The 26,184-nt window shown below is 64.1% G+C and overlaps 9 protein-coding genes across 9 annotated transcripts; 5 read left to right on the top strand and 4 right to left on the bottom strand.

Annotated features, from left to right (window-relative positions):
* Window positions 1-656, top strand: EMIHUDRAFT_434874 (hypothetical protein; the record flags this gene model as incomplete). The annotated part of the gene is made up of 2 exons (XM_005780104.1): window positions 1-223; window positions 313-656. Coding segments are annotated over 2 exons (448 nt in total), but the record flags the coding sequence as incomplete, so codon positions are not given.
* Window positions 657-4,263: 3,607 nt separating this feature from the next.
* Window positions 4,264-5,509, top strand: EMIHUDRAFT_434872 (hypothetical protein). The gene is given in 2 exon segments (XM_005780103.1): window positions 4,264-5,473; window positions 5,487-5,509. 1 exon segment carries the CDS (start codon window positions 4,321-4,323, stop codon window positions 5,341-5,343), a length of 1,023 nt encoding a protein of 340 aa, XP_005780160.1. The 5' UTR covers window positions 4,264-4,320; the 3' UTR covers window positions 5,344-5,473; window positions 5,487-5,509.
* Window positions 5,510-5,649: 140 nt separating this feature from the next.
* EMIHUDRAFT_421271 (hypothetical protein) lies at window positions 5,650-6,643 on the bottom strand. Its single transcript, XM_005780102.1, has 3 exons — window positions 6,473-6,643; window positions 6,229-6,313; window positions 5,650-6,164 (listed from the first exon to the last, which is right to left on the bottom strand). Exons 1-3 carry the CDS (start codon window positions 6,636-6,638, stop codon window positions 5,963-5,965), a joined length of 453 nt encoding a protein of 150 aa, XP_005780159.1. The 5' UTR covers window positions 6,639-6,643; the 3' UTR covers window positions 5,650-5,962.
* A 124-nt stretch (window positions 6,644-6,767) lies between these two features.
* EMIHUDRAFT_463183 (aldolase A) lies at window positions 6,768-9,132 on the bottom strand (the record flags this gene model as incomplete). The annotated part of the gene is made up of 6 exons (XM_005780101.1): window positions 6,768-7,160; window positions 7,242-7,363; window positions 7,436-7,494; window positions 7,568-7,601; window positions 8,230-8,408; window positions 8,799-9,132. The coding sequence occupies 6 exons, from the start codon at window positions 9,130-9,132 to the stop codon at window positions 6,836-6,838; spliced, it is 1,053 nt and encodes a 350-aa protein (XP_005780158.1). The 3' UTR covers window positions 6,768-6,835.
* A 2,038-nt stretch (window positions 9,133-11,170) lies between these two features.
* Window positions 11,171-12,081, top strand: EMIHUDRAFT_353576 (hypothetical protein; the record flags this gene model as incomplete). The annotated part of the gene is made up of 2 exons (XM_005780100.1): window positions 11,171-11,557; window positions 11,634-12,081. The coding sequence occupies 2 exons, from the start codon at window positions 11,171-11,173 to the stop codon at window positions 11,742-11,744; spliced, it is 498 nt and encodes a 165-aa protein (XP_005780157.1). The 3' UTR covers window positions 11,745-12,081.
* A 169-nt stretch (window positions 12,082-12,250) lies between these two features.
* Window positions 12,251-15,033, bottom strand: EMIHUDRAFT_463181 (hypothetical protein; the record flags this gene model as incomplete). Its single annotated transcript, XM_005780099.1, has 5 exons — window positions 12,251-12,502; window positions 12,576-12,674; window positions 12,845-13,040; window positions 13,151-13,268; window positions 14,984-15,033. 5 exons carry the CDS (start codon window positions 15,031-15,033, stop codon window positions 12,429-12,431), a joined length of 537 nt encoding a protein of 178 aa, XP_005780156.1. The 3' UTR covers window positions 12,251-12,428.
* Window positions 15,034-16,910: 1,877 nt separating this feature from the next.
* Window positions 16,911-20,954, top strand: EMIHUDRAFT_204667 (hypothetical protein; the record flags this gene model as incomplete). The annotated part of the gene is made up of 16 exons (XM_005780098.1): window positions 16,911-17,008; window positions 17,137-17,161; window positions 17,231-17,376; window positions 17,427-17,605; window positions 17,745-17,860; window positions 17,898-17,998; window positions 18,074-18,261; window positions 18,309-18,358; window positions 18,537-18,595; window positions 18,694-18,858; window positions 18,912-18,946; window positions 19,126-19,257; window positions 19,484-19,599; window positions 19,670-19,714; window positions 20,050-20,811; window positions 20,931-20,954. The coding sequence occupies 16 exons, from the start codon at window positions 16,911-16,913 to the stop codon at window positions 20,952-20,954; spliced, it is 2,241 nt and encodes a 746-aa protein (XP_005780155.1).
* Window positions 20,955-22,320: 1,366 nt separating this feature from the next.
* EMIHUDRAFT_100112 (hypothetical protein) lies at window positions 22,321-22,822 on the bottom strand (the record flags this gene model as incomplete). The annotated part of the gene is made up of 2 exons (XM_005780097.1): window positions 22,321-22,488; window positions 22,679-22,822. 2 exons carry the CDS (start codon window positions 22,820-22,822, stop codon window positions 22,321-22,323), a joined length of 312 nt encoding a protein of 103 aa, XP_005780154.1.
* A 2,168-nt stretch (window positions 22,823-24,990) lies between these two features.
* On the top strand, window positions 24,991-25,431 carry EMIHUDRAFT_204664 (hypothetical protein; the record flags this gene model as incomplete). The annotated part of the gene is made up of 2 exons (XM_005780096.1): window positions 24,991-24,996; window positions 25,264-25,431. 2 exons carry the CDS (start codon window positions 24,991-24,993, stop codon window positions 25,429-25,431), a joined length of 174 nt encoding a protein of 57 aa, XP_005780153.1.
* Window positions 25,432-26,184: the final 753 nt, after the last annotated feature.

Genomic DNA, 26,184 nt, shown 5'->3' with positions numbered 1-26,184 from the left:
CGACTACTCCGCCAAGACCGACTCCATCCCGGGGGGGCTCCGCCGGTACAACAACAACCGAGTCCTACGCGCCGCCGCCGTGCAGGGCCTCAGCCGCATCTCGTCCGCCTTTCTCTTCCAGTACCAGCCGCCGCTCGACCTGCAGTGGGGCCTGCCGCCCCGCCTCGCAAACGTCGGCCCGCGCTCGATTATCACGCGCGCATGCCAGGGCTTCCTCCAAAAGGCGCGGCCCGGGAGCCCCCCGCCGCCCCCCCCCCCCCTCTCTGGCGCACACGCACGCCGCAGCTCGACGCTTCGCGCCCGTGGCCGTAGGTGGCCTTCCCGCTGCAGTTCGAGTTCCTCTTCTCCTTCCCTGGCGAGATCAACCCCGAGATCTTCGCCGAGGGGACGCCTGGCGACTTTGGCACTTGGCAGGCGGCGGAGACGGCCAGCGCCGCAGGCCGGCCGGCGGAGGGGCCTCGGCAACGGGGCCAGCCGGAGCGGGAGCTAATCTCCAAGGAGAAGAGTTTGGGCGAGTGGCTCTCGCAGTACTGGTAGTACTCGTAGCGCGCACGCCGCGGCCGGACGACTCGCCGTTGGGGGGGCATGGGAGGGGCTGTGTCGCTTGTCGCACTCTCGTTCTTGTCTGTGAAAGCAGTGTGGCCCGGGAGGGGGTTCTAGGGGTAGACTCATGTGGGACGAGGAGGGTGGGTGCTGTCCGCGGTACTCTCTTGGGGATTGCAACTATTGAGTAATGGAAATCTCTAGTCTTTTTTAGAGATTGAGAGCTTAAAGATTTGAAAGACTCCACTCGGGTCTACAGTGCTACCCAGAGATTTGAGACCAGAGATTTGAGACTTGAGACCTCAGTCACTCGGCCTCCGGTGGGATACTTTGAGATTAGAGACCAGAGACTTGGAGAATGAGATTTCCCACACCAAAAGGAATCTGCGGTCGAGTTTGCTCGAGATCCAAGATTTGAGACTGAAGATTTGGACGGCCTTCCAACCTAGAGATTTGAGAGCTGAGATTTGGAGATTTGCGGTGTGAATACTGATAAGAGCCTCGAAGCTTCTAGAAGGGCTGGGTGGGTTTGACCTGCAGGAAGATTGAGGTCTGAGGTCTGAGATTTGAGATTGAGATTTGAGATTGAGATTTGGGGCCCGGGAGATTGGGTCTGAGATTTGAGATTGAGATTTGAGATTAAGATTTGGGGCCCGGGGAGCCTGCGGCGCCATTTTAATCTGCGCTCCTCTTTATGGCCTGCGGCGCCTGGCCTGAGCTTGGAAGTGTAAACGAGTCCGCCAGGGCGGTCTGCAAACACGGAGCGCGCTGCGCGCGCGGTCTACGCCGAATCAGATGAGAGGCTTTAGCCGATGCCGCGAACGAGGATATTGCAAACAGGAACGAGGACATTGCAAACCGGAATACTGTATAGGGGCGGGGCTACCAGTAGGTGGCTAGTGCACCGAGGTGGACGACTCGAGCGTTCCTACAGAAACATGGACGCTTGTTGAGACGAGTCCGCGACACTTCCCTGATTCACGGCTCGAATCGCCTGTTCTCGCAGATCAGCCTCCGGCATTTCATGTGTCCGTCAATGATGTAGCACAAGCAGGTTCGACCGCCGTCCTTGGGCTCGAGGCAGACGAGCTCGTGCTCCCTTCCCCACTTGTCGGTGAAGCGAAGCAACGATGAGCGAGTCAGCGTCGAAGCGGCCGGTCTTTGGGTCGCGACGCATGGTGTAGTCTAGCAAGGTCTCGTCGAGGTGGGTGGGCGACGCAAAGCTCAGCGGCTCCTTGGGTAGTTGGAGCTCGTCGCGCCAGCGGAGGAGCGTCCACGCGAGCCAGGCGTGGGACAGCGCTATCCGCAAAGGCTCGACCAGCTGCGGCGGCTCGTCGGCAAAGGTCGTCCACTCCTTGGCGTACGGCTCAAAGCCGGTGTGCGAGTGGAGCATCTGCGTGTCGAGGCGCCACAGCATCTCGCCCTCAAAGATGATGTCTCGCGACAGCTGGACGTACTTGCGAGTCTGATCCATCGCGCCGTCATACGGCACCTGCTTGCCCTGAGCCAGCCGAGACTCCTCGGCATATGAGAGGTTGTGCTTGGCGCGGCAAGTTGGGCAGCGCTTGCAGTAGAGGAGCCCGCCAAAGCGCCCGTGCGTGCAGACAACGGTCGGATGGACGGGCTCGTCGCTGACCACAAGGCACACCTTCTGCCCTTGCAAAGCGCAGACGGCGCAGAACTCAATCTGCGGGACCAGGTGGAGCGGCGTGGATTTCTCCTGCTCATGGAAGCGCTTGCGGTCGAGAAGATCCACGAGAGCGCTGATGCCCGCCTCGCTCTCGATGCTGCTGACGAGGACGTTGATGGTCGTGGACGCGTGCTTTGTTTGCATGTCGGCAGCGATGAGCTCTGCGCGGTCGGGTGTGTCGACTGGGTAGCGGGCCATGCCGAGGAGAAGCGCGACGATCTCGTCCTCACTCTCGAGCGGCCGCAGCTTCGTGGAGAACCGCCTCAGGCCGGCGGCGAGATGGACGGTGTCGGCGGCGCAAAGCATTGCAAGCCGAGCGTGCCTCTTTCAGTCTCAATCTCAAATCTCGAGTCACGCTGCCCGAGTAGATTTCGGTGGTCCCGCAAGCGATGTTTTTCGAACGATGCGAGATAAAGGCGTTGGAAGGTTGAGGAAGTTCACAGCATTCTGCATCGAAAACGGAATCTCTCTTGCTTGCAGTCTCAGTCTCTCCCACCCCTCATCGAAATCTCAAACTCCCAAAGCGAAAAGGAATCTTGTCCATTTGAGATCTCACGCGCTTCCTCTAGAAACTCACACCGAGCGACGGGAAGACTGAGATTTCGTGGCTGAAGTCTCGACGAAGATTTGGGAGATCTCAAGGGCGGGACTAGAGACTGAGATCTGCCCTGAAATCTTCAGGTCTCACTCCTCTCAATCTCTAAGAAAGACTAGAGATTTCCATGACTGCAACTATTGGACCGAAGGATTCGCCCCGGAGCGCGGAGGCGGAGGGGGGGGCGCCGCGCGGAGTCCGGTGTCCGGAGAGACCGGCAGCACAAAAGCCAAAACTGACCCTAGGGATTCCGCCGCTCGGGGGTATACCGGAACTGATCGTGAAAACTCATAGCACGTAGTGGTTTCGTCGCGGAGCATAACTATGCTTGGCGACGAAACCGAAGCGGGAATTCCTGGGGTCAGTTTTTTGCTGCGGCGAGCGACCGACCCGCGACCGACGTGTGCGACGACCCCCGGCCGCGCGAGAGCGCAGAGCGGGCCGAGCGTTTCGTTGTGAATGTGATCTCTGGGTGTGAGTCGGGCCCCCTAGACTGAAAATAAAAACAAAATCGAGAAGCAGTCAAAAACAGCCTGCGAGAGCGGCGCGCGCGCGCCGCCTACCTCGTGTGCGGGTCGTGAGTAACCCCAAAGCCCAAACGGCATCCCAAAACGTGTATAACAACAACCGAGACCATCAGAGGCGGATGGGCGCACGCACGCTCCGCGCAGCGCCGCATGGAGCGATTGGGAGAGCGCCACTTGGGAGCGCCCCCTCTGTGCGTCTAGCCATCCTTGGATCTTTGCACTTTTTGGTACGAACTACGATTGGTGAGCGCAGCCGAGCTCACAGTCCTACAAGATGTTAAGATTGCGAGCTGAACCACAATCGGAGGCATGCTGTTAGGATTGCGTGAGCTAAACTGCTCGCAATTCTGGACGCTTTGCTCGGATTGTGAGAGCGCGCGGGGTAGTAGTCGTCCCAGACTCCCAGTCACATTGTGAGCGGAGCTGCTCTTAGTCCTTAGTGTGAGTCCTCGAAGATGGTACTTATGAGAGTGTGTGTGGGCCCCGCGCGTGAACAGCAGCTCTCCTGACCACGGCGCCGCAGGCGCCTGTTGATAGGTCCAGACAGATGATAGCCCTGGATAGGCAATGCATACGCCTAGTTGGGCCTCGAATCGCCCGACCGCGTCCCGATGCTCTGTGGTCGGATTTGTAACGCCGCCGCACCGCGCCGCGGCCGGGGGCCCTCTGGAGGGTTGGCCGCTAGGTTGGCCGAGGATGGCCGTGAGCGTGTCGGACCGGGACGAGCTCTGGGTGGTTCAGTGTGAGTGTATATACTGTAGAGACCAACCATGTGCACAATATCTCTCAATCTAGCTAAGCCTGGGAAGGCGGGTTGTTCATATTTCACCTCTCTCCCTCCAAAAAAAGAAAATCACGCTTTAGCCTACCCTGGTACCGGTATTCGGGGCCTCTCCTCCTTGAAGAGCCGCCATTCCGCCTTCCCTGCTTCTCTCGCGCCCAACCCAACCCCCCAACCCTCCGACATGAAGAGCATGCTCCGTCCTCGCGTTGCCGACCTGGAGGAATCTACCATGCCTTTGCCGACGCTTTCCTCGCGCAATTCCTTCTCTGGAACCTTTATCAAGCGGGCCTCCTTCTCAGAGCCGCCGCCCGAGCTCTCCTCGTCCAGGCCTCCTGTCACGGTCATGCTTGCTGCGGTCCTGACGGCGATTGCGACAGCGGGAACGTGCGTTTATGCGGTCCGGGCCTCGGCCGTGGCTGCCAGCGAGGTGCGGTCAGACCTCGACCGGCTGCAGAGGAGCGTGGCCGATTTGGTTGCGGCGCAGTCGCGGCAGCGGGAGGTGCTGCAGCAGCAGCTGGCAGCGCTTCAGTCACAGCAGGTGGAGCACCGCAAGGAGCTCGCCGAGCAGAGGAAAGAGATCGCTGGCGCGCCCTCCGCTCTCGCAGCACGCCTCGCGCCGACGCTTGAGAAGATCACGCGCGGGCTGGAGGAGGCTGGAGAGTCCGAGGGCGATGCCGCCTCGGAGTTGGCTCCGATCGGTCGCCTCGTCGACAGCATAGATCAGAAGGTCCTCTCCCTCGACCGGCGCGTCTTCGAGCGCCTCGAGGCGATAGAGGGCCTCGTCCAGCGGACCGGCGCCGACAGCTCCATCGCTGTGGAGCGTGCCGCGCAGGGCGCTGCCGCCGCAACCGCCGCCCGCGCGGAGCGGGGCTGGTCGGTCGGCAGCCGGAGTGAGCAGCAGCCTCAGACCCCGGCCAGCAGCAGCAGCGGGACGGTGCAGGTCACCTTCCGCGTCATGGGCGGCTCGTCGCACACCGGCGCAAAGCTGTACTGGCTCGGCCAGGGGCCGCGCGCGGACGGCAACTACTCCGAGGTGTACTACTCCGAGATCCCTCGGGGGATGCAGAGCGAGGCGACGACCCGGCCGGGCGAGTGCTGGAGAGCGCGCGACGCGGAGGACAACACCCCGCTCCTCGACGCCAAGTTCCTCGACGACGTCTTCTGTGCGACTATCGAGCCGATGCAGGAAGCGATCATCATGTGAGCGACGGGCGCGTGGGTGGCGTGTGGCGCGTGTGGCGTGTGGCGATAGATCGCGTTTGGGGGACAACACCCCAGTGACACTCTCCGCACAGTAGTGACGTCAAATGCGTCCGCCTGGAATACAGAATACTATCGCGGTAATCAGCCTGTCAATCTACAATCACATGACCAATGGCGGGCTCCCGGGCTTGATGCGGACCGGCCAGCTCTCTCGAGCCAGCGGGCCGCACAAGTGTGTAAACGAACACCCAGACCGCAAAAACGAAAAACCGAGACGTCGAACCGAACATACGCGTTATTCTTGCGTGCCGGCGCCCCCGGCCGCGGCCCGGGCCCGACGTGAGAAATACCGTATACGGGAATCCAGTAGGGGATCCACACATCTCTCGTCTCTGCGACAAAGAGGGAGAGAGAGCGATGTGAGAGATGCCCTGGTAAGAGAGTGAGTAGGCTAGAGAGTAGAGTCTGTGTCACACAGAGAGACACAATTATTTATGCGAAGAGAGAGCCAAAGGAGGGCGAGGGCCGGAGGCGTGTTCGGTTACGAAGCGAAGGGAGTTGGCCAGCCTGAGCTCCCTCTCGCTACACTGCGCCGACGGCGTCAGGGGCCGGCGGGCAGCTTAGATGCGCGCGATGAGGTCTGGTTCCTGCGAGCTGAACTCCACTCTCTTTCTGGACATCTTTCCTAGCCCCCCGAGCCGACAGACCTCGTCGATCGCAGACACGTTGCCATCCACGAGGCGAGCAATGAGAGTCTCCCTTCCCTCCTCGACAGCACCTTGCGGCTGCTCCTTGCGATCGGACTCGATCCCGCTGCTGCACCTGCGGCAGGGAAGGTAGGTGGGCACGTTTTCCAAACCCCACCCCACCCCACTCGGATGCGCACCGTTGGTGGCGGCTCGGGCTGCGGACGCGTCGTTTGCGCTCGGCGTCGATCATAACCATGAGGAGCTGCGCCCGCTCCTTCTCGTCTGGGGTGTATAGGTGCGTGGCCCGGTGAGTCTCGCACGTTTGAGCGGGAGGGAGGGGCCTGGCGTTTAGAGGCTCACGCACTCCCGAGAACCCAGGGGTCCCTCGAGAGGGTACCCATGCGTGGGCGGCGGCGTCTACTCCCCAGGGGGCGGGCATGCCTTTGGCGCACGTTAGAAGCTCCTTGAGAAGGCTCTGCGCGGTGGCGGCGTCACCCTCCATTAGTGCGGCCTGCACTCCTGCAGTGGCTGGATGTACCCAGGAAACGTTCGGCAGCACCTGGGGAGGCCTCTCCAGGAAAGCAGGCGTGCTTGCTTTGCCCACCATGCGGCTTGGCCTCGGCTCGACGGGCACTCCCGGGTCCGACGCGTCCTCCTGCGTTCAAATGCGGGAATTTCTTTTCTTTTGAGCCGTGCTTTCGATGTTATGATATATGGACACGTCGCTGTGGGGCCAATTTTCTTTTTTATGATATCTCCGCGGATGCTCAGAGCTGACCCCTGCTGTCAGTCACCACTCGACAGTCACCAGTTGAAGAGGTCGGCTGCGCGCGTCTTGGGCCGCTCAGATGAGTAGGAAAGCTTCGGCAAGAGGATGCGGCCCGCCGAGAGCCCGCCCGAGGAGGGGGTGGGGTGCACCTCGTCCCACTCCCCCAGCTGCGCCTGTGCGTTGACGCGCGCGAGCTCGAGCAGAAGCGCCTGGTCGGTGGAGAGGCGCGCTGAGACAAGTTTGTGCGGACCTCCCGGCGCGCCGCGCCGCGCCTGCGCCGCCGGCACGTTCTCCTCCAGGCCCGACCACGCCTTGAGCACGGCGTCCTGCAGCGCGCGCCCGTACGAGAAGGAGAGCGACCTGGCGGCGGGGTGCAGGCGGCGGGATACAGGCGGCCGGGCCAGCGTGGCGAAGCTGCGGGGCGGGAAGCAAGCCGCGCGCCACGGTGCGTCGGGGTACTCGTGCTGCAGCTGCTGCAGGTTCTGCGTCGCCTCCTCGGCGCCCATGCCGCCCGAGAGGAAGTGCACCCCCGGCACCGCGGGAGGGACGGTCCGCTTGAGCACCTAGCGAAGTATCCAGTAGTAGTAGCAGCAGCAGTAGTAGCAGTAGCACCGCGGGAGGGACGGCCAGTTGACCTTTGCGGTGTGAGTGGCGACGCTCTCGCGCGCAGACTCGCCGAGCGGGGCGTCGAGGCCTGAGAAGTGTTGGACCCGAATCACGAATGCACACTGACCGTGGCTCTGACTGGCCGGGCGAGGCGTCGAGGCCGGGCAGAACCATCGAGGGCTTGAGGAGCATCGCCTGGGTAGCGAGTGAGGAGGGAAGAGTGGCGAGGAGGGTGGGTGCCGCGGCTTGAGCGCCGGGCCGCAAAGGAGGGGGCTGGCGCCGCCGGGAGAGCGAGGGGAGAGCGAGGGGTCGGTTGGCAGGGGTCGGCTGGGCGGTGTGTCCGGCGGAGTGAGAGTCGGCCGGGTTGGCTTTGGGGCGCGGGTGCGCCTCGGGCACGACTTGCGCTTCGTTGATGGCTCGCATCACGTGCGAGAGGACCTGGCGCGCAGAGGTGTGAGAGGAGCGGCAGGTGTGAAGACAGCGAGGTGTGCGGGCGAGGTGCGAAGAGGCGCGCATCAGAGGACTTGGCGAGGAGGGGGAGGGGCGGGGTTGGAGTGCAGAGGCCGGGTGGCCAGTGGGCGGGAGATCGCCCGCTCGCTCTCAAACGCCGCCCTTCCAATCGAGTAGTCCCCCGGACCGAGCGTGAGCTCCTGACAAGGAGGCGGCAGACTGGGCCTCAGAGCGGTGGCGGTGGCGCAAAACGCGGCTGACGCGCCATCTCGCCTAAACCTCGGCTATATCTCGGCTGCATCTCGGCTACATCTCGGCTACATCTCGGCTGGATCTCGGCTATTTCTCAACGCGCCGGCTCGACGATCGGCACCAGCCCGTGCTCCTGGCAGATGGAGGCGTACCTGTTGTAGGCACATGTCCCGGACATGTCCTGGACATGTCCTGGAAGGCACCAGATGGGCACGTACCTCGCGAGCGACTGCGCATTCTCGCGGATGGCGCGGTCGGAAGGCACGCCTATCACTTCTCTCTGCCGAGTAAGGATGCCACCTGCCATTCAATCGACGGCCCGGTCGGAAGACGCGCCCGCGTGTCCAATCTTGAAGACAGCTCGCCACTTGGCAAAGGTGGCGCCTGAGGGGTGCCGAGGAGGCCGGTGAAGGGCCACGCCACCCGCTCCTCCCGTCGCTCCACCAGAGTATCCGCGCGCCGTCCTTCCGGTACTCGCACACCCTGTCGCCTACGGCGGCACAAGGAGTGCACACGTCTCGCCCTCTGCGCCCCGGCCGGCTGCTCAGCCCGCGCTCTCGTGCTCGCCAAGCCCGTCTAGCCCGCCCGTGCGCGTCTCGCCCTCTGTGCCGGCGATAAGCCGCAGGCCGGTGTCCAGCTTTGTCCCCACCAGGATCCCTCGTCGGCTCAGGCAGTCGACAAAGCGCTCACCGCCGGTGGTGCGCTGGTACATGGTCTCGTCAAAGAGGATCACGCCCGAGATGTAGTCTTCGAGCCCCTCCGCCGTGAATAGGAGCTCGCGAAACGCGCGTCGATTCTCAGCGGTGTTCTCGACGCCGACGGTCTTCAGCCGCTTGCCTGCGGTCGGCACCGACTCGTCGGCTGCGAGGATGCCAAAGCCTCGCCGCGAGATGCGCGCCGCCGTGGCGATCAGCTCTGGAATGTGCACGTTGTCAGACTCGAAGGGCGACACCATCGTGAGTTTACCGACTCGCGACGGCGCAAACAGGGCCGAGGCCGCCATGCATGACAGCGCGGCCACCATTCCTCGCAGCTTCGGTCTGCCGACGTTTTTCTTTTTACTCCGCGAGCCGCCCTTTGCTCCCGACCGACTGCACCCAGCGCGGCTGCGCCGCCCGCGCGTCGGTTCCGCTGCGCCTCGCGCAGCTCGTGCGTCAGGCGGCTCATGCCCGCCTGTTATACAACGCCTGCCACAGGCATGCTGCACCTTCTAACAAACACAAATCTCTCACCTTCTAACAGCAGACTCATCCAGCCCAGCGACGAGGAGGCTACAGATCGCTCCTCCTCCCTGCCTTCCACACGCGAGATGGGCACGCATGACCACGGCACGCAACGACCAACGTTGCGGTCGCAAAAATTCAGATCAATGCGTATTGCATAACGCCAGAGCCCAGCTTTGCTTTGGCCTGTGCTCTTTCACTTTGAGGACGTCTGCCCTGTGTGCGACGACGCGACAATGAATAGTATGTGCCGCCATGAGCCCCCGACCTGCGGGGCTTGCGAATGCGCGCCAAAGGAGTGCGGCCACAGAGTGTGGTGCACCCTAGGGTGCACCTGCGATAACAGCACCCCTCCTTGGCGATCATCCAGAGCAGACAACGTGGCAGTGGGATGCGGGCCCGTGAGCCGCTTGCCACCCTGCCTATGCCATGGGGGAGCTGAAGGAGGAATGGACCCAAGAATGCCAAGCCACCGTGCCGTGCACGAGAGAGCATGTTGGAATGAATAGCTCTGCGCAAATCTAGAGATGGAAGGGTGTAGAGGATGTAGAGTGTAGAGCGCTGTAGAGCTGTAGAGCTGTAGAGCGCTCTGGAGCGCTGTAGAGCTGTAGAGCTCTACATCCGCCGCGTGACGAGGCGCGTGCGTTGTAGAGCGATGTAGAGCGCGATTTTGCTGTAGAGTTTGTTGTAGAGGCTCTACAGCCAAACCGCCGGGAAGGCAGTGACTCAAAGAGGTCGAGTCGCACTAATGGGGTGTCTCCGAGCTTACTGGAGCTCTGATGGACGGCCCTGACTATCACTGACACACAGAGAGTCCCTCTGACGGCACACAACACCCTATAACTGCGTCATGACCAGCCTGCCATGCGTCGCCGGTGCCGCATTCATCGCAGTGCTTCTTTAGCAGGCGGTGGACTGTCGGCTGCGAGGACGGTCGCATTTGCGCGAGGCGAGAGGCGAGCATTCAGACGCGCTGCATGCGCCATGCCTCGCGCCAGCGCGTGCGGGAGCTCCTGGCTGAGCGTTGAGTCCAGGCGAGTTGCGCTGGCCACTATCACTACGCCGAGCCGAGCTGACGCGCCGAGGCGCCGGCCAGTCGCAGCCGTGAGGCATGCCACAGCAGCAGAGGCACCTGCCACCCATTGGGCGGGCAGACAGAAGGCCAGGGCAGCACTGGCAAGCGCAACGCGCCTCATGTCGGAGAGCGACCGTGCCTCGTTCGCCGTTTATCATGTAGAGTTTGTTGTAGAGATTTCACGTTGTAGAGCGCCTCTACATCGCTCTACAACGCACGCGCCTCGTCACGCGGCGGATGTAGAGCTCTACAGCTCTACAGCGCTCCAGAGCGCTCTCCAGCTCTACAGCTCTACAGCGCTCTACACTCTACATCCTCTACACCCTCCCTCAGTCAGATGATCGTCTGGCTGGGTCTCCATAGAGCATAGACCATAGTTGCGCGGCCCGATGCTCAAGGGACGGCTGCTGCGCAATTGATCAGTTCTAATGAATGTACCGGGGCCCGCAACGGATGGATGAATCCGGGGCGCCCTCCGCTCGAGACCTCATCGACGCGGGCTCTCTCGGCTACGGGACCGGCCCCACAGCTTCGGCTGAGGGCTGACAAGCTGCCGAGCCCAAATCACTGTGAGAGTCGTGATTTCTGGTTGGTTTTCAAAAATCCTCTCTCTCGAAACCCTGGCTAGGGGTTCGAGGACGAGGTGGCCCCCACCCCCTGCTTGCTGTGGGGCCGAGCTCGGGCCGCCGCCCATCAAAAACAACGAAGAATTTCTTTGCAAAAAACTAGAAAAAGAAAATGGTGTCACTTCCGATCTTGACGTAATGCCGTCCGACTACGACATTGCCGCTGCGCGCGAGGCCGCACGTCGCGCCAAGGCGAACTCGACCTCTGATTGGTGGACGGCTGTTGAGAAGGGCGAGCAGACACGCATGAAGCAGCTGCTCGCAGATGGCCAGGACGTCAACGCACAGGACGCGATGTGCGAGTGGCCGGCGCTGTACTACGCAGCGTGGAAGAACCGGCTGTGGCAGGCCGAGCTTTTGCTCGCCAGCGGGGCCGACGTGGCCCTCCAGAGCCGCGAGGGCGACACCGCGGTGCATATTGCCGCGATGTATGGCAGCTTGTCGATGCTGACTCTCATGCTGAGCAGCAAGGTGGTCGACTCGAAGAATGAGCGCGGGCTGACGCCACTCGATCTCGCAAAGCAGGCGAGCGCCTCTTCCGCCTCGCTGCGTCTGCCCTCCAATCCCTCTATCCCACCGCCCGCCTCCTCCGCCTCCGCAGAAGCGCAAGTTTGAGTGCGTCGGCGCGCTGCAAAAGGCGCCGCCCTGGAGTGCTACGCCGCACCACCTCACGACCCGCGCGCCAACCGCCACACTCCCCTCTGCCCCTTAGGCGCTCGGCCAGCCTCTGTCGGCCGAGGTGACCAGCCCTCCCCCGCCGCTGCCCGAGAACTGGCTCGAGTCCAACTACGGCAACGGCACGAGCTTCTTCTTCAACCCGTTCTCTGGGGAGACCCTCGAGACGCGGCCGCCGCCTGATTATGTGGCCAAGAAGTAGCTCAAGGACGCCTCTGTGCCTGCGGGAGGAGATCAGCGGGCATGAAAACCCCACATCGCATGACTCGGAGCGCGCATGATGCATGTGCATGTGTGCATCGGTACGGACCCCCCCGCTCGTGCTCGTGATACGTGATGTGCGTTCGGGTTCGCGGCGCGCGAGGTTACCGTTCCGCCGCGCGAGATGCACACGAGGGGCGGGTGCGCGCGCGCGGCGGCCACCGCACGCTCTGGAGGGCGCTGACACCGCTGTCCGCGGTGATGGAGACGTCCATGTCGGTGGGGACGACGTCTCATCGTGCGTTCGTTTAGGTTTACGGCGCGGGTTTGTTGGGCATTACGTCTTTTCCGAGTTTCTGTTCATTACATCGATTTACGCGGGCCAAGACACAGTGGCCCCGCATACCGCAGCGCGCAGGACGACGCAAGCGCACACAAATCTCACAGTCCGAAGGCGCGAAAGGGTGTGGGGCGGGGGGATGAAACCACGCCCAACACGGCGACGAGATGAGCGCGGCGCTCAGCAGAGGTCCTTGCGCAGCGCCACGCCCTCGCGCGGCGCGGCCGCCTGCCGCAGCTTGTCCGGCACTCCGCCTAGAGAGGGCAGGCAGGAGAAGGGTCGGGGCCGAGGGGAGCGGCGCGGCTCGGCCTCCTCCCGCCCGCGCACCGAGAGCGGCGGGGCCGAGGGCGGAGCTCTGCGGCGTGATGCCGTATTTGCGCTCGAGCTGCGCGCGCATGTCCACGGCAACCTCCGAGTTCTCGGGCACTGAGAGGCGGGCGGAGAGAGGGGTGGCCTGCAGCCCTCTCCTTCTCTCGTCCACTCCTCTCCCCCTCGCGCGGGGGAAGAGTCTCTCCGCCGCGAGAGGTGGGGCGGACGGGCGGCGGGCGAGTGAGGGGAGGCGGTGCTGCAGCAATGGGGGCGGGGGCGGAGCGCACATCCGAGGTAGTCCTCCCAGTCGATGGTCTCGTCGCGCCCGAGCACTGTGTTGAGGCCGAGGTGTGACGAGGGCAGCCCGGGCAGCCGCCCGACCTGGGAGAGGATGCCCATCTCCATCCGCCGCTGCATCGGCATCGCCGTCCCGTAGATGCTCCCCATGATGAAGTGCTGCGTCTCGAGCTGGCCTTGCAGCCACTGCGGGAGGCGCGCAACGAGGCCTCAGGTCCCCTTGGCGGGCCGGGGCGGGCGGCGTCCGGCTCGGAGGAAAGGGGGGCGGGCGGGCGGGCTGACTGGGCGCGACGCACGTTCTTTTGCAACGCCTCTGCCGGGTGCGCAGCCTCTTGCGCGTAAGCACGCTGCGCCGCGCGCGTCGCCGCCTCGCCGCCGGCAAGCAGGTCCTGCTGCTCGCCCCCGCGCTGCATCCTGCGGGCGCGACGAGAGCGGCTGGTGGGGAGAAGCAGTGCGTGGGTTTTTTGAGGGCTTGGGAGAGGAGAGGAGGTGGAGTATATCGGCCACATCTCTGGAGCGCTGAAGCGAGTCGCAAGAGAGAGAAAAAGCAGCCTTGCACGCAACCCGATGCCAATCATCCGGCCCGCTGGGTGCGCTTCTGAGTTCCCCGGCCCTGGATGTGCGGTTGATGACTGCACTCCAAGTGCTCCAAGCTCAGGCCAAGTGCTCCAAGTGCTCCGCTAGGGCTCTCTAGCCCGTGACCCGATCGATGCCGATCATCCGGCCCGCTGCGCTTCCCTGGGTAGTCGACGGGCCCCCGGGGGCGACGGGGGTGCTCTCCGGCCGCGGCGGCCGAAAACGGGGGTCTCCAATAAGGTCCAATAATGAAGTGATCCACTTGATCCAAGGGTGCCATTGTGCTCTACTACAAAAGTTGTGTAAGATGCCCAAGTCTCAGACGCTGGATCCTTAGCGGAGCTGAGTTCTGACGGTGTGAACACGAGCAACCGGAGTGACGACCGGGACCGGGCCGCACGCCGGGAGTGTCCCGACTAGCAGTGGCGGGCGCGGACGAGCGAATGAGAGGTCGCTATCTGTGGAAGATGTGTTATTAGAGACCAGGGCTGCCTATCTCTCACTGAAAGGGACCTCTCATTCGCTCGTCCGCACCCGTCACCGCTCACGGAGTGCTCCGCGTGCCGCCACCGGCCGCCGCCGGCCGCCGGCCGCTCACGGTAACGGAACAGTGTTACTACTCCGCAACATTGAGCTGGATCAAACTGAATAGTGCTCCTGAAAGCCCTCTCTCTGGGCTCTGCCACACAGTAGCAGCTCACGACTAGCAGCTGCTGTGGCTGTATTTGTAGCCATTTTTAGGCTTCAACTGGTCCCAAAATAGTAGCAACACCTCATGAAAATCAGTCAAAAAAGCCCCAAAAAATCGGCGCCTGCGGCGGGCTACCTGGGGCTGCGCCCCAGACCCCCTTGACTGGGGGGACCCCCCCCAAGAGCACCCCCGGCGCCCCCGGGGGCCCGTCGACTACCCAGGTGCGCTTCTTAGCTCCCCGGCCCTGGATGTGAGGTTACTGACTGCACTCCAAGTGCTCCAAGGTGCGCCGCCTTTACGGCCCTTTCCCTGCGAACGCGCACCCCTCAGGGCTAGGTAGGGCTCTCTAGCCCGCAACCCGATACCGATCATCTGGCCCGCTGGGTGCGCTTCTTAGCTCCCCGGCCCTGGATGCGAGGTTGACGACTGCACTCCAAGTGCTCCATCCAAAGTGCCAAACCCGCCGCCCCACGCTTTTTCGATACGCCCAGTTCCTGAGGGAGGGTGTAGAGGATGTAGAGTGTAAGAGCGCTGTAGAGCTGTAGAGCTGTAGAGCACTGTAGAGCGCTGTAGCGCTGTACTCTACATCCGGGACGAACTGCGTGCGTTGTAGAGCGATGTAGAGGCGCTCTACAACGTGAAATCTCTACAACAAACTCTACATCAAAAGCGGGCGAACGAGGCACGGTCGCTCTCCGACATGAGGCGCGTTGCACTTGCCAGTGCTGCCCTGGCCTTCTGTCTGCCCGCCCAATGGGTGGCAGGTGCCTCTGCTGCTGTGGCATGCCTCACGGCTGCGACTGGCCGGCGCCTCGGCGCGTCAGCTCGGCTCGGCGTAGCGATAGTGGCCAGCGCAACTCACCTGGACTCAACGCTCAGCCAGGAGCTCCCGCACGCGCTGGCGCGAGGCATGGCGCATGCAACGCGCAGCAATGCTCGCCTCGCCTCGCGCAAATGCGACCGTCCTCGCAGCCGACAGTCCACCGCCTGCTAAAGAAGCACAGCGACGAATGCGGCACCGGCGACGCACGGCAGGCTGGTCATGACGCAGTTATAGGGTGTTGTGTGCCGTCAGAGGGACTCTCTGTGGGTCAGGGATAGTCAGGGCCGTCCATCAGAGCTCCAGTAAGCTCGGAGACACCCCATTAGCGCGGCTCGACCTCTTTGAGTCACTGCCTTCCCGGCGGTTTGGCTGTAGAGCCTCTACAACAAACTCTACAGCAAAATCGCGCTCTACATCGCTCTACAACGCACGCAGTTCGTCCCGCGCCCGATGTAGAGCTCTACAGCTCTACAGCGCTCCAGAGCGCTCTACAGCTCTACAGCTCTACAGCTCTACAGCGCTCTACACTCTACATCCTCTACACCCTCCCTCAGCCCAGTTCATCTCTCTCTCCGAACTGGCCTCTGGCGGAGGAGCGACTCATTCTTGAGGCATGCAGGTGGGTGTCGCCTCTCCCGCGGCTAGCTCCCGCGCTGGGCCTGGGGCTGGGTGGGTGAGGTGAATGAACGTGTTTGAGTTGTTGCATGTTGGGAGAGAGGGTCGTCCAGAGTATCGACCTCTGTGGCTAGTCAGCCAGCCCCACTTTGAGGGCGCCATGAAGTACAGCGATCGCCAACTCGCTGGTCTCTCCGCAAGGCCTCCCGTACCGCGCGTCGAACTCATCGGCGCGGGCTCTCTCGGCTAGACGGCGTACCGGCGTACGGGACCGGCCCCAGCTTCGGCTGAGGGTCTCTCTCTGATGACGCCCCCCACAGCAAATCGGTTTTTGCCCTTAAATAGTGCGATTCACACCGACGGGACCGAGGTCAAGCGAAAAATCGTTCACCAAAAATCGCACTATTCAGTAAATTCTCGACGCGCGTCGAGATCCAAAACTCGACGCGGCAACTCCAAGCCCAAATCTGGCCAGAGCCCCATCCTACCAACCGTCGGCTTTCGCCGCTTCCGTTTCCTTGAGCACCCGCCCGTGGCTCCGATTGGCCTGTCCGAGGGTTTCCTCTCGCACCCTACCTGGTTTCCTTTCCGTGTTTCCTGCTCGTTTCCCTACAACACCCTCTAGTTTCCTCGGGAAACCCCGGGGAAACTCCGTGGAATTCGTCATTTTGGGGGGGCTCTGAGCCGTGTCTGAGGCTGTTTTGGGGCCAAAATCGGCAAAATACCGGGTATTTTGCGGGTATACCTGGAAAACCCCGGTATACCTGGAAAATACCTGGGTATCGTGCCGATTTCCTCAATTTTGCCCCAGATTTTGCCCCAGACCAGCTCTCAGACTCAGGGAAACTCGCGAGTTTCCCGAGGGAAACTCGAGAGAAACAGAATGGAGCACCAAACACCCTCTGGTTTCCCTGGAAACTTCCGGAAACGCAAAGTGCTGGGGACCCTCTGGTTTCCCTCTGGGTTGCCGGAAACCCTCGGACAGGCCAAGGCTCCGAGGTCGCGGAAGTGGGAAGAGTGTCGGGTTGGCCCCGCCCGCCTAGCCTGCTCACACCATGTATGGCGCCCCGGCTTCCAGCTGTCCAACGAGATCATCAAACTGGCGCCGCGTGCAGCGGAAGTTGGCCAGGTAGGTCGAATCGTCTCCCTTCAGCACGTACGTAGTTCCAGATCGTGCTGCAGCTCCATCCAGCCGCCCTCAGTCCAATGGATCTGGCGGCGGGGCGAGTCTCCGACTCCAGCTGCACCGCTGCGAGCACCAGAGCGGAGGTAGATGGAGATTGGGGGGGGGGAGAGACCGTTATATAAAAAAGAATTTACACGATCGCTGCTGACATACACAGTGTACACGATGATGGACTCCCTCGCCTGGGTTGACGGCATCGCCAATCCGATTACCCGCGTCGCAGACCAAGCCTGGTCAGACTCGCAGATCTGCGGCGGCAAGCCGTGCTCACCGTCAAACCAGTGAGCGCCGCATCTCCGCCAGCGCCACGTCTCCGCCAGTGCCACGTCCACCCTGCCACTGTACTGCCACCCGCGCGAGTACTCACCTACCGCCTGCGTGCCGCGAGCAGGTTCTGCGCCAAGCCTTTTGTCAATGTACCGCGACGACGGAAACTTTGACGGTGCGGAGCCTCTCCCGAAGCCTTCCGGCTTTGAGGACCATAGGCGCCGACGTACCACCTCATGGACCAGCACGGCTGCGCCGAGAACGATCCGAACGGGCCCGTCTTCGACCCGGTCCACGGCGTCTTCCATCACTTTTACCAGATCCACCTCGCCGCCCCGCCCGGGCACGACAACCGGCACGCGGCGTGTGCGAGAGGGGCGCAGCCAGCTGTGAACCGCGCGGCGGTGTGAACAGGCACGGCCCGGACTACGGCCACTTTGTCTCCAAAGACTTTGTGTCGTGGGCGGCAATGCCCGTCGCCATCTGGAACGGGCTCGACGCGTCTGCCTGGCCTCCCCGGGCTACTCCGTACGACAACCAGGCCCATCTTGACGGGCTCCGCAGGCGGCGGCGCACGGGGCGCCTCCTCACAGGTCTGCACCTCTGTGAGCAGGCCATCTACACGGGCTCCGCGGCGGTGGTGGAGGGCGCCGGCCCGGGAGGCGCGGCGGCGGGGGGGCGTCCTCCTCCCCCCCCGAGGTTGCCCCACTCACAGCTGCGCCGCGTGCACAGGCGAGGGGCCGGGCATCGTCCAAATCTATCCCGGCCTCTGCAACAAGGCAGACTGGCCCGCATGCGAGACGGGCACTCTGCTCGCGCAGGCGGCAGCGGCACTCTACCTCCCGACGGTCAATGAACTCGCTACACTCGTCCGCTCATTCACAGGCGGTGCCGGCAGACTACGCCTCCGACCCGCTCCTCGCCAACTGGACAAAGCCGAGCTACAACCCGATCATGGAGAACACGCAGCGCGACCCGTCGACGCCGTGGCAGACGCCGTCGGCAGCCGCGGCGGCTCTTTGAGCTCAGCCTGAACGAATGGGGTCGGGTGCACTCTGTAGGCAGACGCCGTCGGGAGAGTGGCGGCTGCGCACGTTCAACTCGATGGTGTACGGCTCCGCGTCCAGCAAGGACCTGCTCGCGGGCAAGTGGTACGAGATCGGAAAGTCGGACGACTTTCGGCAGTGCGAGTGCCCGAGCGTGTACCCGCTCCCCGCCGCCACGCCGGGCAGCGGGGCTGCGCACGAGGGTGCCGAGCAGCGAGCAGCGCCTCTTCACGCCTCCAGCTGGTAGCAGGCACCGAGGCGGCGTATGAGGAGGCCAGGCGGGCTGGGATGCCGGACACGGTGCACAAGACTTCCTGCGGAGGAGACTGGTGGCAGCTGGGCTCGTACGATCCCGGCGCGCCGAGGAGCGTCGGCTCCTTCAAGCCGACGCCTGGCTGGGAGGAAGCTCGCCTTCGCGCAGCAAGCGGACCGGCCCGAGGCGACTCACCGGTTGACTCGTGGCTGGTGGTGTGAACAGGATGTCTTTGCGCAGAAGCGGATCGACCAGGGCAACTTTTACGCGTCCAAGGACAACGAGTACCCGACGCTCGCCGGCGGGAAGCGGCGAGCCAGCGACGGCCGCACGCCACACACTGCCCGGGGGCCACGGCGAGCCGTCGGCTTTACCTGCGCAGGCGGATCAACTGGGGGTGGGCGACGGTTCCTCCAGCGTCGGCCCAGACTCTGCCTCGGGAGGTCACTTTCAACGCAGAGGCGCGCGTGCTGCAGCAGTACCCGATCGAGGAGATCGCCGGCTTGCGAGCGGCCGCAGCATTCGACAGGCGCCCGCTCGCCGCCGGGTCGGGCGGGATCGAGACTTGCCGAGATGAGCCGAGATGCCGGCCGGCGGTAGGCGAGGCGTCGCTGTGCGGGGCAGTGTCGGGCTTGGTGTGCCGGCGGGCGTCGCTCGGCAAGCGGAGCTGCTCGTCTCCTTCGCCCTCCCTTCCGAGAGCGCCACCTTCGGCGTCCGGATCGGCGGCTCAAGCTCGGGCGATGGCACCGTTTGCGCCCTCGCCTGCTCCGCCGCACGGCGCACGCCCCCTCACGCCCGACTGCCTCGCGGGCAGGCATCGGTTGCTCCGTCAACTACACGGCCGGCGCCGCCAACGCCTCCGTCGCGTGCGGCGGCGCGCACGCCTCGCTGTCGCTGCGAGCCCACACCCGCCCGCTTGACTACTGGCGAATGGCAAACTCCAGGCGTGCGCGACTCGCTTCCGCTGCTCGCGCGCGAGACGTCGGTCGAGCTGCGCGTCTTTGCAGGAGCTGGCCGAGATCCGCCGAGATCCGCCGAGATTCGAAGTCGGTCGAGGTGCTGCATTTGCACGCCAACCACTCTCCCCTTTCCGTCCTCCGCCATCGCTTTCCCGCCCGCCGCCGCTGCTGGTAAAAGAGGCCGCCTCTCGACGCCACCTCCACCTTTCGCAGACTGGACGTTTGTCGAGGCCTACTTCCAGCGCGGCCGCGTCGCCATCACCGCCAAGGCCGCCTTCTCTCCCGACACCGTCGCTTCGCTCACGTCCAACGTCACCGTCGCCGCGGACGTGTCTCTCTCAGTCTGAAATGCGCCAGTCTGAAATGCGCCTCTTCACGCGTGTAGCAAGCTGTGAACAGGTGTCGCTCTTCCCGATGAAGTCGATCTGGGTCGACCCGGACAAGGTGCGCGCCGCGCCGCGGGTGTACAAGTAGAGCGTCAAAACCTCCATTAGCATTGCCGCTCTTTTGGGGGCCGTGACACTGTGTTGCTGTCTTTCTCGCCATGGTTCTCGCCCGTCTCACTACTCTAGCGCCATTCGGATTCGCGTTGAGACTTGAGTTTCGACAGTACGACAGATGTTTGAGCTTGAGGACAGGTCCAGCCTCTAGAGAAGAGCCGTGCTCCACGCATGGTCGCGTTCGCGACCGGCTAGAGCTGTCAAACGTTAAGAGCTGAACAGTGTTGCTAGTGTTAACGCGGCCACACGAACGAGTGGGTGCGAGGACGGCTCGGCGAGGGGCTCACGGCGGGGTCGCACACGGCAGGGGTCACGGGGCCGCTGTGGAGCGACGTGGTCAGGGGGACGACGAGACACAAATGGGACAAGCGCCAGCGGATCAAGGATCAGCACGGCGAGCGCGAGATTGAATTCGCCGACGTGGATGATCATAACGTGGTGACAAAGACCGTCATGGGAGCGCGGGTGCGGCAGCAGGCGGGGGTGCCACACGGAGCGCACCACGAGAGGATCATGCGGGGCGAGGCGGGGAGGGAGACCCCGGGCGCCGCCACAAGGAGCGACCTCAGGGGCTGCCTCGTCTGTAAGGCCGCGAGGGACGCGGCGAGGAGGGCAGCACTAAAGCGGGACCCGCTGTGTCCGATCGTGCGGAAAGCCGCGCAGCAATGGACCGAGGAAGATGAGAACCCGCCTAGAGCGACAATGGCGCACGTGCTTAGCGGCGCCTGCCTGGGGAATAGGGAGCAGGCCAGATGGTTCCTCAGAGTAGCGCGAGCGCAGACAGGGACGGCGATCAGCAAAGTGGCACAGGCGGCACCCGACTCCAAGGAGACGCTGAAGACGCTGAGGATGGCGCATGTCGCTGCGCTGAAGGGCTCACGCTACAGGGTGCTGGACGAGGACGGGTACGATACACTGGCCCCCGCAGTCGGGGGGGTGTTGCCAGCACTGGTAGATGACCTCTCGGAGAAGAGCCGAAGGGACCTTGGCACCGGGGTCACGAGGAACTTGCAAGTCGTGGCCGAGGCGGCGACGGGAGCGGTGCAGAGGTGGATACAGCTCAATGATGAAGCAACGGCGCGCATAATGAAGAGAGAGGAACACATCGAGTGGCTGAGGAAGCTCTTCGCTGGGTGGAAGGAGGCCCGCCCGGCCTTGAGGGAGTCGCGGAGGAGGAGGGATAACGGAGGCAACGTGCAGACAGGCCAACAGCCAGTGGGACGAACGAGGGCCACGACGGCGGCTCAAGCGGGAGGGAGCGGAGACGGTGGGCAGAGAGCGAAGTGGGTGAGACTGATGATGCTCCTTCGACTTCGGGAGCGGTTCCGCTGCTGGGCGAGCTTCAGGATGGTGCTCACGCGAAAAGGAATCGACGCGATGTACAAAGCATACAAGAAGAGAGAGAGAAGAGAGAGAGCTAAAAGTAGTACAAGAAGAGGAGAAAGAAGAGGAGAGGCGCCAGTGATGACGAAACAGAAGCTAGTGCAGACGAGGGCAGGGCAGACCCGGGGACGGCGGAGGCGGACCAGACGGCATCGACCGCCGAGGGAACGTTGGGAAGAGGCACGAGGAGGGCGGCGACCTCAACCGACTATGGAGGACCCGTCACCAGACGACGCAGGGCGGACGACGGTGAGGCGGAGCAGTCGCGCAGGGCGAGACGAGGGAGGGAGCAGGACGTTGCGGAGATCAGCAGGAGGATGTACGAAGAGATTAGGAGCAGCAGGGACCCGAGGGACCATGTGGAAGACGGCTAGTGCTAGTCCCCCATCGGGAGGACGACCCCGGCTAGCCGCCGACCACACCCACAAAGAACCCTGCACAAAGACCGCAGGGCGGGGACCTGTTCCTTTTTACCCATCTCCTAGTAGAGGTGTCCGTTTTATTTATTTATTTGCTAGTGTTAACAGTTTAACAACAGAACAACAGTGGGGCTCCCCAACAACAGTAGCTAACGTTAGGCCAGCTGAACAACAATAAGGAAGGCCTGGCAGTGACCCACGACGATCTCCAGCGTCCAGTGCGGGTAATACCCGAAAATACCTGGAAAAACCCAGGTATTTTCGGGTTTTACCCGGGTTTTTTGGCATTTTCTGCTTGCTGACCACTGAACAACAGTAACAACAGTAACAAACAGTAACAGCTTGGGCTGGGGAGAACACTTGAACAACGTTGAGGATTTCAGCCAACAATAGTGCAACTGTTAGGCCCAAAGTTAACGTTTGACAGCTCTAGCGACCGCGCGCGCGGCAGGCCCCCCGCGCAGGCCGCGCCCAGAGGCTCGGTGAAGACCCCCCCCCCCCCCACAGAGGAGCGAGAGCGCGGGGGCATTCGGATCGGCCACGGTCACGCCACCGCGTCTCCACGTACTCTGAACTCTCCACACCGTGTACACAAAAGTTACAACATCACATAAAACAGCTTCAACATGTGTCTCTCTCCTCTCTCCTCTGGACGGTTTCGACCCCTCGACGCATGGGCCCTGGCCTGTGCACCTCCGCAACACACATTCACTCCGTGCAAGCGCGACGCGCCGGTCGTGCCCACCGCTCATATCACTATGTTGCGCATCAGTCTGCCGATGGCCTTGAGGCCGGACCACATCTCCTCCCGGGAGCCGCTCGAGTCGAGCTCGACGATCGGCACGCGGCTCGCTCGCAGCCACTCGAGAGTAGGCTCGCTCTGCTGGCGGTAGACGGCGATGCGCCGCACAGCCGCCTACCGGCACGTCCAGAGAAGGGTCCGGGCAAGGCTCCAGAGAAGGGGGTTGGGCGGCGGTGCGGCCGCCTTGCGCGTGTCGTCTGCGCGCCCCTCGGTCTGCGCGCGGCGCAGGATCCGCTCGAGCATCTTCTCCTCGTCGCAGACCAAGTGCAGCGCCTGCGGGACGAGTCCGGGACGCGTGCCACACATGCGGTGCACGTGTCCGCCCCGCTGCAGGTGCAGGCGCCAGCTCCGGCCGGCCGCACTGCGCCTCGAAGTCGATCGCATTGTCGCGCGAGCGCGGGAAGCCGTCGAGCAGCAGCCGCCGCCCGCCTAGAGGCGCGGAGAGCATGCGGGTCAGGCTGCCGCGGGCGGCGTCGGCGGGGCGCTTGCCGGCTTTGGCCCGCCAAAGGAGCGCATGCGGCGGCGCAGTAGAGTGACGATGAGCGCCGAGGAGACGAGCTCGCCTGGCGGAGGGATGGCACTTCTAGGAGGTGTCTAGGAAGTGTCCAGGAAGAGCTCGCCTGGCGGAGGGATGGGTGGCGGGTGGGTGGTGGCGCGGTTTGGCGGTGGTTGCCGGTACAGTAGTGTCTAAGAAGTGTCTAGGAGATCTCTAGGAAGTGGTCTAGGAAGTGTCTAGGAAGCCTCGCCGCGGAGCATGATGCCCGCCACCCGACACGGCCCTTTTTACGCTGGAACAGAGATATGATATGGAGTCTCAAGAGTCAGTTGGACTCTGAGACTCGCGCACAACCGCACAGCACATCTCTCTCAGATTAAAAGCTCTATTGGTTTCGCTCTCTCCCCGCACCGACGGCGACGGCGGGGCCCTGAGGCGCTTGCGACCGCGCCGGGGCGGGGCAGGCCCCCAGCTGAAAGCCCGTTGGCGTTGCGCGCGGGACAGGGAGGGGGATGCCCCGCGCCCTACGTCACTCGTCCGGCAGAATTTTTTTTCGGGTTTTCTCGCTTCTTTCGTTGTTAAATTCCTTCGTTGGGCGCGCCCTCCCCGCCGCCCGCAAACCGCCGCCCGCAGATCGCAGACCGCAGGCCGCCGCCCGCAGACAGCCGTGCGCCCCACGCTGCCACGCCGCCGCCCTCCTCCCGCTCGTCCCTCCGTCACCACCCGAGCACCGTTCCGCAGGCACACTTTGCGTGCATATGGATCCACCGACTACTCTGTGTGACCTGCCGGAGGAGCTGCTCTTTGCGATCGCGTCGAATTTGCGACCTCAGCTCATCTATATTCTGGCGCAGGTCAACAAGACCTTCCGCCTCCTCTCCGAGTCAGAGCGGTTTTATGCGCTTTGGGAGGACCTCTTCATGGTCGGTCGCGGCGCGGCGGCCGGCCTCGACACCGAGGAGCGGGTCGACCTCGCGCGGGCCTGGGTGCGCTCATTCGACGCGCGGCTGGAGAGCGCTTGGGCGCGGCGCCAGACGGCGGCGCCCTTGCAACTCAAGGACAACCAGATGGTCGTGATCATGATGCGCACAGGCGGCGGCGGGCTGCAGCCTATGGAGGCGGGGCCGTTCGGCCTCGCCGTCGCCACCCGTGGCGAGAGCTCGATCTCCTTGCTCGAGGAGATGACCTCGTCGGACCAGCGCCGGCGCAGCGTGCTGCATTTCGACAGCAGCTCGCACCTCTGCGCCGTTCTCGGCGGCGCCAAGCAGGTCTGGCTCAGCGGGAGCCGGCTGGCGGTGCCCGAGGGCGAGCCGCAGCGGGCCCCGCGTGTGCTACTGCAGCAGGCGCCCGGGTCCGAGCCGCTGCTGGACGCGCTCCGCGGTTTTGGATTGCTGGAGCGGTCGTCCGACTTGTTTCTCGAGACAGAGGCAGGGACATCCATGCAGGGACTGCCCTCGGCGACTCGGCGACAGGACGGGCGCGTGCTCACCCGCGGTCGCTTGTCGACGATCTTCTCCAGCAGCTTCGAGGCGACGTGGCGCGGGGAGCAGTTGCTGCCGCGCGTATGCCCTACCTTCCCACCGCTGATCTGCGCAGTTTGGCTCGAGCGCGGGAACCTAATGGTGGCCACCGCGGCCGGCACCAAAAGGAATATCACGCAAGACAACCTGCCAGTCGCGGTGCGGCTGGGACAGGAGCTGATTCCGCTCCGGACACCGAGAGGATCAATCCCCAATATCCACCCCCTCGGGGTCGGCGACCAGATCCTCCCCGCGCTCGAGCCCTTCGTCACTCTGCCGTGGTCGGACAAGGCAACGGAGATGGCGAGCGGCGCGGTTTCTTTCGTCGCCTCGCCGCGCGAGGGATATCGCTTCATCGTGCGCCGCTCGCGCGACCTTGCAGCATTTGTTCCGCCCACATGAGCACTGTGTCGCATGTGTCTGGCGTGAATTGTGTGTCTCCCGAGTCGCGAGTGGCGTCCTGGCAATCTTAGCCCGGTCGAACACTGCCCAAACAAATAAATTCCCCCTTTGAGCTGAGAGGTTTTGGGATTTCGCTCCGAGCGACGGTCCAACGAGAATCGTCAAAATCAGGCAATCAAGTGACCGGTAGCCACCAGCATGTCGGTGCGTCTTTCTCATGCTCCCGCGCCCCCCGCGCCCGAACTATGCACGGGCCCGGCTCGCCCGCTTGGGGATCCACCCGGCACATCCCCGCCTCCCACCTGCCGGCTTGCCTGCCGTCAGTTCGCGCGGATCTCAACTGTCAGCAACAGAAATCCACCACTGTTGGGACTGCCTTCAGCCTCGCCTCACAGCCGACCTTCTGGTCGTACGCGGGTTCTTAAGGGTCGTACATGCCGGCCATGACGTCTGCCCACCGGCCGTTCGCAGGCCGTAGCTTCGCACGACCCCGACAACACCGAGAATGACCCGCGCGAGAAGTGCGCGTCGGCGGCGCACTTTTCCTCCCAGGCTGTGGCTGCTGCCTTGGCCACCCTGGCCTCCCTCGAGGGGTCGCCAGGACCCGCCGCGGCCCTGGCGCGGCCCACGGCGGCTTGATGCTCATCGACGCCTTCACCCTCGTCGGCCTGGCCGGAAAATACGCCAGCCGCTCGGGTGCCGCCCGCCTCCTAGAGGCCGAACCACCAGTGCTGTGAGTATTGACGCCCTCCCTGCACCTCAGGCGCGTCCCTCGCCCTCGCCGCCGCCGCCGCCGAGCCCGCCGCCGCCCTCGCCGCCGCCGCCCTCGCCGCCGCCACCGTCGCCGCCACCGCCGAGCCCGCCGCCGCCGTCGCCCCCTCTGCCGGCGCCTTCTCCGCCCTCGCCACCCCCACTGTCGCTTTCCCCCCACCAAGCCCACCACCGCCGTCGCCGCCGCCGCCCTCGCCGCCGCCGCCCTCGCCGCCGCCGCCCTCGCCGCCGCCGCCGCCCTCACCGCCGCCTCCGAGCCTGCCGCCTCCCTCGCCGCCGCCGTCACCGCCCCCACCGAGCCCGCCGCCGCCGCCGCCGCCGCCGCCTCTGAGCCCCCCACCGCCCTCACCGCCGCCGCCGCCGTCGTTGCCGCCGCCCAGTCCGCCGCCGCCCAGCCCACTGCCGCCGTGCCGCCTCCCCTCGCCGCCGCCGCCCTCGCCGCCGCCGCGTAGCCCGCCGCCTCCCTCGCCGCCTCCACCGTCGCTGCCCCCACTGAGCCCCCCGCCGCCGTCGCCGCCGCCGCCGTTGCCGCCGCCGCCCTCACTTCCGCCACCGTCGCCGCCGCTGCCCTCGCCGCCGCAGCCGTCGCCGCACGCCGCCCAGTCCTCTCCGCCGCCCAGC

The sequence above is a fragment of the Emiliania huxleyi genome, assembly GCF_000372725.1.
Source record: "Emiliania huxleyi CCMP1516 unplaced genomic scaffold EMIHUscaffold_22, whole genome shotgun sequence".
Classification (NCBI taxonomy): Eukaryota; Haptophyta; order Isochrysidales; family Noelaerhabdaceae; genus Emiliania; species Emiliania huxleyi.
This window is presented reverse-complemented; position numbering and strand designations above follow the sequence as displayed.